The 9,929-nt window shown below is 33.8% G+C and overlaps 2 protein-coding genes across 2 annotated transcripts in view; one reads left to right on the top strand and one right to left on the bottom strand.

Annotated features, from left to right (window-relative positions):
* Nucleotides 1–9,929, top strand: part of LOC112464982 (protein rhomboid-like) — a 194,447-nt gene that overhangs the window by 9,347 nt on the left and 175,171 nt on the right. The gene's annotated exons all lie outside the window — the stretch shown is intronic.
* LOC112464981 (probable elongator complex protein 3) lies at nt 4,662–8,192 on the bottom strand. Its single transcript, XM_025032308.1, has 9 exons — nt 7,775–8,192; nt 6,958–7,202; nt 6,664–6,867; nt 6,317–6,570; nt 6,057–6,246; nt 5,755–5,972; nt 5,408–5,668; nt 4,936–5,117; nt 4,662–4,827 (listed from the first exon to the last, which is right to left on the bottom strand). The coding sequence occupies exons 1-9, from the start codon at nt 7,788–7,790 to the stop codon at nt 4,751–4,753; spliced, it is 1,647 nt and encodes a 548-aa protein (XP_024888076.1). The 5' UTR covers nt 7,791–8,192; the 3' UTR covers nt 4,662–4,750.

The raw sequence follows: 9,929 nt of genomic DNA on the forward strand, positions 1-9,929 counted from the left end.
TTTAGGATCGTCCTGAAAGGTGTTAAATGATACTGTTCGTGGTAAATGAAAAATATTAAAAGAAGATCGTCAAGTTTTTGCGTCATGAGATTGTTGCCGAGCACTTGATTCGCGCTCGGTTCGCTCTTTCAAGAGATTTTTCTTATATAAATGCTGTTATTGCGTAACGATTTAATCGTCGGCAATTAATATAATCGTTGATAATTAATAATCAATTATTGCAGTTGGTTCTTACGTACTATGTTTACGGAAGCGTTTACTTTAATAACTTATTTTACAATAATTCCTCCGCGTAAATAACGGAGTGAATTACTCGTTTACGCGTAGTGAATTTTATCGTAAGTTACTATTATACAGAAGTAAAGTTCGCGTAAAGCCCCTTGCACAATGCTAGGCAATAGGCAATAGGAACAGAAAATAGAAATTAGAAATCATGTATATATAAATGCAGAATAAACAGTGACACAGGCAAATAGACACAGAATTTCCGTCACGTTGGAAATTCTGTGCCTATTGCCTGTTGCCAACCAATCATAGCATTCGAATATTTTTTAGGTTGTAATTAACGATTTTTTGGTTATTTCCTGTTCCTATTGCCTGTTGCCTGGCATTGTGCAAGGGGCAAACGTAGTAACAGTGAGAGAATAATATATATCAATTGGATATTATTGAGAATGTCGTTCTTTAAATAACGAGGATCACGCAGGAGAATCATTTTACACTTATTTATCAAAATATGAAAATATGATTTAAGATTAGCAAGCATTGTAAACATTGTAAATTATAGCGTAATTATCTAAAAATATGCGTAATGCGTAAATATATTAAAAATAAAATGACCAAATCTTTAAAAACGCATCACGTTGCGCCATCTCGCGACAGAAGATCGGATCTCCGATGCTTGTCGCGCACTGTTTGAACATATTTAGATTCGCCGTGTGATATTTTCTTTTTAAGAAAATGGCGGCATTATATTTGTTGACACTCTGTGTAAAGTGTAAATGATCATTGACGTCTACAAAGATAAATGGTTATAAAAAATCGCAAACAAAATACATTATAATTTTATGCGTATGTACACTTTTGAATAATAGTGCGCCTTCCTATATATGTATAATAGTGATAATTTACGCACGCGATGGAAAAGTATAAGTTGAGGATTTGACATAACTGGATTTATAAACACTTATTGTGAAATTAAAATTTAATAATGAAATTGAGTTTATTAATAAGGTTCTGGAATACTAAACACAACTTTTGCAATTTTGTATAAACCAGATATGGATATTACAATTATTTAAACTGGAAATACTTATATATACATATAGGAAACGGAATATGTTTTACAAGTATTGTTCGCTCGCAGATGTATTAATAATGAATTTGACTCACAGTCATTATAGTTTCCTCGTTTGTTGGAGAAACCTCTTCGGGAATCGTCAAAGAGACGATTGAGTCAAGCCGGAACAGCTCTGAGGCAGATTTCAAGAAGTAATACATAATTAAATGCACTGACGCTAAAAGTAAAATGACACTGCTGAATAAGAGAATAATTGAAAGAATAAATAAAGAATAACTGAAGGAATAATGAATAATAAATGTGTCCCGGCTGTACACGGTTTTTATTCGAATGCTAGCCGAATTTGCCGTGCTGCTATTTGCTCGTGAGCGAATAGAAGGGCAATTTTGGGGAGGTTTCTCCAGCTGTCATTGGTTAGAATCATCTAACGCTCCCGAGGATTCCGAGGAAGCTTAGATCATTCGGCAAATGTAAGCAAGGAATTCGCGACTGATAACCCGAGTAATTTCCTCGCGTTATCAGCCGGATGCTTCGTCGCCGAAAATGAAACTAGATCCTTTTTAGGTTCTTTGATTCCTGCCGACGTTTCGACGCTGACAAATCGCGCTTAAATTAATATCTATCGTATGGTAAGTTTCGACGAAAAGCGTTGCGAATGTTGCGATGTCCGAGTTACACTTGATACCTTCATATAGTTATATAGATAAGTAGAACTATAATAAATAAGGTTATTAAGATCGAGACAAAGGCAAAAGGTTATAAAGAGAAAGATAATGAATAAATGAGGATTAAATCTGAAAAAAAATTTGAACGGTAGTAAAAATTTAATTTGCGGGACGTCACAATATAGTTACTGCGAGATATGTGTTTACCGTATGTCCGCCATTTTGAAAAACGCGGGATTGCACTCAGAGTAGAGATTTTAAATCACAATCATCTGTTTATACCATAAGAATAGAGTGCGCGAGTCATATGCTAGCACGTAAGAGGCTGCGATATAGGAATAGAAAAAGAACGCTGCATATATAGCCCAGTAAAATGACAAAATTTTGAGGAAATAATACTGACTGTACTGAAACTTTGTAAACAGACTTGTTTTAGGGTACTATTCAACATATTAAAAGTCCCCATGTGTAGGCGCTACGTTGCGGGGAGGGGAGAGTCCAAAAGATTCCAAAAATCAGTTTTTTGCAAATAACTCGGAAAATATCGACTTTACAAAAATTTATGTAGATATAAAAATTGTAGCTTACAAAATTCCACACAATTTCGTTTTTTATTCAAGTCTGTACGATCAAATGGAGCAGAGATAGAATTTTTTAAACACTGGTAGTTTTGCCTCGATTCGAGAGTCCATTTTCGAGATATTAGCAAAAAATGCGCAACGCGCATACGCGTTAGCCTCGATTTGAGAGTCCATTTTCGAGATATTAGTGAAAAATGCGCGACGCGTGTACGGGTTTTTGTTGCGTCGCAAAACTACCGGTGTTTAAAAAATTTTATCTCTGCTCCATTTGATCGTACAGACTTGAATAAAAAACGAAATTGTGCGGAATTTTGTAAGCTACAATTTTTATATCTGCATAAATTTCCGTAAAGTTGATATTTTTTGAGTTATTTGCGAAAAACTGGTTTTTTTTTTATATTTTGGACCTTTTGGACCTTCCTCTGCCCGTAACGTAGCGTCTACACATGGGGACTTTTATATGTTAAATAATACCCTAAAACAAGCCTGTTTACAAAGTTTCAGCCCAGTCAGTATTATTTCCTTCAAATTTTGAAAATAATTCTATCTCTGCTCCACTTGGTCGTACAGACTTAAATAAAAAACGAAATTGTGCGGAATTTTGTAAGCTACAATTTTTATATCTACATAAATTTTCGTAAAGTTGATATTTTCCGAGTTATTTGCGAAAAACTGATTTTTGGGACCTTTTGGACCCTCCCCTCCCCGCAACGTAGCGTCTACACGTGGGGACTTTTAATATGTTGAATAGTACCCTAAAACAAGCCTGTTTACAAAGTTTCAGCCTAGTCAGTATTATTTCCTCGAAATCGACAAATTTCGAGTCATTTTACTGGGCTATATAGGCCCTTTCTGTCTTTGTCTACGCGTGCATGCGAAACAAAGACAGAAGGGGCCCATGCGCAGCTTTCTCTTTCTATTCCTATATCGCTTTTTCAGCTCGCTCGCGCACTCTATTCTTATATCTCTATGGTTTATACTGAACGCGCCGCGGCGACTGCGGGGTCGCATTCGAATCGCTCGATCCGTATCTTTCGCGATTATTACGGTGTGAAAGAGTCCGGTGTGCAAAAAATTATCGCGAGTGTCTTCCGCGAAGTGCCGGCAATGTTTATCGTAACGTATCGAGAGCATTGTAATTTCAATATCGGTTAGTATCAACAATTCGCTTTCGTTGCGTCTGGAATGGATCCCCTTCGCGGCCATTCTCGCCGATGTCGCGACGGATATACTATCATCGCTGGATCGCTTTACAGTCAGTATAATGCAATGCTAATCTTTATTATTATATATACGTGCGACATCGCTGATGCATAAAACGACACAAGCTTTTTGTATTATAGCTTTGTACATATAGCGATCATCTTTCCCGATATTTGAATGGCGAACGATAAGAACATGGCGTCTTCTAGGCTACGTTCTTTTTGACGCTTTCAGCGCTAAAAGCATCACTCCATCTTGATATTCGATGTGCAGCGAAGACAGAATGATGCTTATAGCGTTGAAAGCGTCAAAAGGGAACGCAGCTCTAATTTGCATATAATTTTGCATATTTCACACATGTCAAAAACTATACGTTCGTATACGTGCGTGTATACACACATATATAAACTTTTGTGTAATACAATAAAATTCTATGATTTTTTATGTAAAATGTACATGTGTGTGTGTGTATCTAAACGTACAAAATTAAATTAATGACGCGAAGTTAATAGTACTTTCGATTGATATTGAAACATCTCTGAGTTAGGGCTACAATCATTTTAAGAATTACAAACATTTTTTTTATATTATAAGAATAATAGCACCTAATATTTAAGTAAAATGATACTTAACTACAATTGAATATAGCTAACGTTAATAGCTCATCTAGCTTTACAATTATTTTTTATATTATTTTAAAATAAAATATTCTATTTTATTGAAGCAATATCATGTTTTAAGTTTTATTTGCCATCTCGTTTTTAAAAATAATAAACTGTTAATTAAAATTAATTATTTGCTACAGTAATATAAACTTTTCTATCGTTAAACTCTTTTAATTTTTAAGATTTATAAAATCTTATTATATTATTACAGTAAATAAAACCATGTTTTTTTATTACAGTTTAAACTCGTTTTTAATATTGCATTAGTTTCATTATTTATTTATTTACATATATTATTTATTGTCTTTTTCTCTCTCTGAAAATTCACTTTCTTAGTTATATAAGCATTTTAGACATGTATGGACCGTCAAGTTCATAACCCAATTTTCTGTAATAATTACGTGTACCAACGCCTGCAAAAAAATAGTTTGTTAGTATGAATTTTTAAACCTTTGATCAGTTTAATCCAATAATTAATGCAAACGCGAATGCGAAAGATGTAAAAGCGTTACACCACATACCTGAAATTACGGAAATTTTATCAGATTTATGTTCCTCTTTTGCGATTCGTTCAGCTTCTTCCATTAACAAAATACCGAACCCTTGGTGTTGAAATTTTGTAGGATCGCGAGCGCTAATAGGTACTACGCTGCCATAAACATGAAGCTCTCTTACTATAGAAGTTTTTTCTTTTAATTCCGGCCTACAAAAAGAGCATACATTAATTTAAAGATATCGGGATGATGCATGGCTGCGCATGGTTGAGCATGATCAATTTGTAAGTCCCGATCCTCATTCCATGTAAACTTTTCATAAGTTGATTGGAAAATTAAGGTTGGTGAATGGCGACCTAATTCGGGAACCTATTTTTATTTTAATTGATATTTACGTTACTAAAGAATTCATGTTCTAAATATCAAGACATGTTACATCATATGATATAGTAGTAGATATGACATAAACAGCAAATAAAATAAAATGTGAAAATTATACCTGAATGTGCTGGTAGAACATTTTCTTAATCTAAGCAGGCCAATTAGAATGTCCTGCAAGGGATCTTCGTATGACAAAAATGTCTCCCATCCCTCATTGGCTACGTAATCACGTCGTATAAGTTCAACTTCATAGGGTTGTACTTTCTGATGTATTTCTTGAATTCCTACTTCGCGTGTTCTAACATCACGGCACTCTGTGCCCATATCCTTCATTCTTTCTAGAGCCAATTCACGCAAATTCCCGTGTTTTACACCAGAACTATAATTTTTACATGAAAAAATATATGTATTGTTATCTATCATAAGCGTATTATTCGCTTGTGCAATCTAATGTTAAATTTATACCTCACTAATGGCATTGGTATGTCACGTTGTACGCGATAAACGCGGGTCCACGGTGGTATCAAAGCTAGAATATGGGCTATAAAATCGACTAATACACTGGGCTCGTAACTCTTATATCTTCCAGTTTGCCATAATTCGTACAAGCCGGTGCCACGTATAACCAATGTTGGATAAATTTTTAGTCCATCCGCTCGAAACGCAGGATTCTTGAAGAATTCCTAAAAATCGATACAAAAGTATAAGTATTAACAAGAAATTATTGTATAAGTTAACATTGTTATGTACAAATGCAGCGACATTACTATAAACTGGGCGATATCTCGTTCCAAGTCGACATTCGGCAAATTTGGCATCATGTGAGCTATCACCTTAAATCCGGCATCTTTTGCCAGTTGAAAACTCTCACATACGGCACGTACTGTATGCCCTCTATTAGTATCCCGCGCCACATCTTCGTATATCGATTGTACACCGACTTCCAAACGTGTGCATCTATCAATTTCATTTATTTTTATTGCAAGTGGTTACCTAATCTCAGACATTGTATTAAAAGCAAACTTACCCATAACGTAGCATATCCGAGAGATGCTTCTTGAGACAATAATCAGGCCGAGTTTCAATGGTGATACCAATACACTTGGTAGTACTACGTTCCGAGTACTTCACTGCTTCGTCAACATTACTGCTTGTATGACCAGACAGCGCGTCGTGTAGGTTCCGTATAAAATAATCTCTATAGGCATCTGGTAATGACATAAAAGTACCGCCCATAACAATAAATTCGACTTTGTCGACATTGTGGCCCAGTTGTTTTAACTAAAAGTGTAACATATATACATGATCATTTTACAAAGACTGAAAGATGATTGGAAATTATATGACACATAACCGTAGCAGCATTCGCTTTACCTGTTCAATGCGATGTCTTGTTTGTAAAAAAGGATCATATCTCGCGCGTATAGCTCTCATCGACGTGGGTTCGTATCCTGTATACGATTGTGTTGAATATTCAAAGTCAGAATCTGGGCCGCCGGGGCAATAAACACAGATATTTCCCGTCATATTAATATGTGGACATCTGTGTGGTTTGCACATCACTGCTACAACAGCAATCTGCAATAATTGTATTACTTTTTTTTCTGTATCGTAAAGATAATCGGTATACACATACAACGATTGACAATGATGCAAAGTTAAGCTAACCCCACTAGCAGTCCTGATAGGCTTAGCCTTCAATTTCGGCAGAAGCATGTTCCTAGCGTAACTAGGTACTGCTGCGATAATGTCAACCAATCTTGGAGAAGAGTCCAGGCCATACTTTGAAGAAATTCTCGTCTTCAATTTATTTAGATCAACGTCTCGATTTTCATTATGTGCCTTTAATAACTCTTGTATAATTTCGCCAATTGTTATCACCATACGCTCCTCCTTGCTCTGATTTACAAACTCTGAAAAGACATAGATTTGTTACATTCCAATATAAGTAATTAACCAATAATAAATGAAATTTCATCAATTTGTATCTTACAATTAAATATAGAGAAGTGTCATTTTTGATCAGGTTGGATCTTGGTAGTCTAATAATAATATTTTTATGTGAATTTTGTATATTTCTTCCACCTCAACAAACTGTACGCTGATTATTTGTCGATCTTGAAACATAGTTTTTCATTCAAACACTAAATTCACATACTTAACCAATAATCGATGTAACTTTTATAATGGTTAAAAAAAAAAAGATGCTTGTTAACACTAAAAGTTAAATCGATTATCAACTTAAATAGTCTGGATTTCCGATAAAAACCTGTGTTTCAAGACAGACAAATAATTGACATGCAGTTTGTTGAGTCGGAAAGAGCATAGAAAATTCACACAAAACCATTATTATTAGGCTACCAAGATCCAGAAACCCCGACCGAAGATTTTGTCTGTATTTAATTATAAGTAATTACGTTAAACATTTACATCAATTTTCTGACTGCACGCTACGTTGCAATAACACATTATACTGTATACTTACTGCTTTGTAATACCATGATTGCAAATCTCTTGTAACCTTATTTACAGTGTATTTACAAGAATGATAAAAATATTTCACTCTTTCTTGTACGTCATCAAATTTTTCTATGCAAATTGCACGAGATCTCAATGTCACAAAGGAGTAATTGCAAAAAATAGCGATGAAACACAAGACAACGTGCTCTGGCAATCAACCGCAAAAGATGGTCTTCTTGTTGTTATGGAAGAGAAAATGGCACCTGATCCCAATACTGGGATCGATATGGTCAGAGTCGGCGAAAAATGAAATAGTCGTTGGAGGAATCATACGAATCACACAATGACTGTGAAACAACGCCAAAAACTGACCGGCGGCTTATACCGGCCACGCCACTCAGCGATGCCGGAATCGCATCAGCAGCTGTGTCGGAGCACTTAGACTTATGAGCCTTGCGGCGCCTGCGTATTAGAGGGGATACGGATACGCACACATAGAAGAATCACGTATACGTCGTATGCGCTTCCGGCTACTTCAGAACTGTGCTTCTGTGTGCTTCAGACAATAGAAGAAGACAGGTATATTATCCTTTGTCCTATTTTCTCGCGTTGTCGATCTGTGATCGTCCGAGCTCCGAGTGCTTTCGAATTATTTCTTCATTTCCATGCGCTAACAATTAATTTTGGCTGATATATATATACTGTCAGTAAAAATCTACAGAGTTCACGTTTATAGGGTTGTGTTGTAAACAAGATTACATTTACACAGATTGTTTACGTTATGTTTATGCGAACCTTTTTCGTGTAGACAATATAATAATAAGCAATTATTATAAATTAACTGATCGATTAATGAATAATTAATAGATTTTTTGGGACGTATTTTTACAAATGGTTCTAAAAAAATAAAAAATAGTTTTAGATTAGATTAAATTATATGCATTTCATTTATAATTTTTTTTTTATATTAATTATTAATTAACTGTAGGTACAGTGATATAGGGGATACGTGATATTAAAAAAGAAATATTATTATATATTTAATTTACATTGATCTGATCTGTTAATTTTTCGTGGCATGCTAAAAATTGTACTCACAAACTAAATAATAGTAATTGAAAATAAAATTGCAAGCAAAACATAATTAATTTCCGATATTTCTGACGAATTATAAATGTTCGATGATCCATGAATATATTTATTGTGATATGACACGTTAAACATAGTTTTCATTGTACATGTAGATGAAGATTATTTTACAGATTATTATAATATATTTTACGCGTATAAATGCCCAAACCCTGGTTCACGTTACGTACATATACTATAGATTTTCAATATTGGCAGTATAGTATATTGAAACGGCCGTTATATATAATTTTATCTAAAATATTTATTATAACAATTTATTATATAATTTTGTGTATAATAATTGTTATACTATAATAAATAAAAATATTTAATATATGACAGACATCAATTTTCTTAATATAATTGCATAATACTCAGAAATTCTCTCGAAGATTCGAAATCGAAAACTTCACTATCCTTTAGTATTAGTTAATCAATCACAAATTTGACAAATTTGTTCTATGTGACAGATGAAATATCAATCTAACACATTTTTTTCCCCATTTTTTTATTTGGGATAAGAGAAAATTCACATTGAGCTTTGGTGTTTAAATGAAGAGAAGCTCCTACATCCTTAAAAGTAATCGCTATAATTTTGAAAATAATATTTTCCTTCGAAGGCTCACTACCAAATATAAAGCTGATTGGAAGGAAACACTACCTTATCTTAGAATTCTTGCTACTAATTTTCGCAGCTACTACTTTTCTATACTAGATGGAACTAGTAGGATCATATCGTTATGTAGTAACAGTATTGTAATTGCGAATATACACTTGCTCACATCATCACATGTATTTGTATGGTCTGTTAGTGTGCCTTAGTTTTCTAAATTAAATTATTTTCTCTTAAGCGTTTGTTGAAAACTAGACGATAATGTTCTTCTGTCAAGTAAAACTCAATGGAGATTATATTCAACATTCTCTATTGTCTCATCATATGAATTTTTTGGAAAAGTCTGTAATTAGAATAGTAATAATAATAATAGTGTTATTTATCATTACTATTATTATTATTATTATTATTATTATTATTATTATTATTATTATTA

The sequence above is a fragment of the Temnothorax curvispinosus genome, unplaced genomic scaffold, assembly GCF_003070985.1.
Source record: "Temnothorax curvispinosus isolate PA1 unplaced genomic scaffold, ASM307098v1 QBEX01014781.1, whole genome shotgun sequence".
Lineage (NCBI taxonomy): Eukaryota > Metazoa > Arthropoda > Insecta > Hymenoptera > Formicidae > Temnothorax > Temnothorax curvispinosus.

What these genes read in the sequence shown, in the direction of transcription:
- LOC112464981 (XM_025032308.1), bottom strand. An exon ending in GAGATATCGCCCAGTTTATA is followed by an intron (nt 5,973 to 6,056) that starts GTAATGTCGCTG and finishes ATCGATTTTTAG; the next exon opens with GAATTCTTCAAGAATCCTGC. An exon ending in TGTTCTACCAGCACATTCAG is followed by an intron (nt 5,118 to 5,407) that starts GTATAATTTTCA and finishes CTCTTTTTGTAG; the next exon opens with GCCGGAATTAAAAGAAAAAA.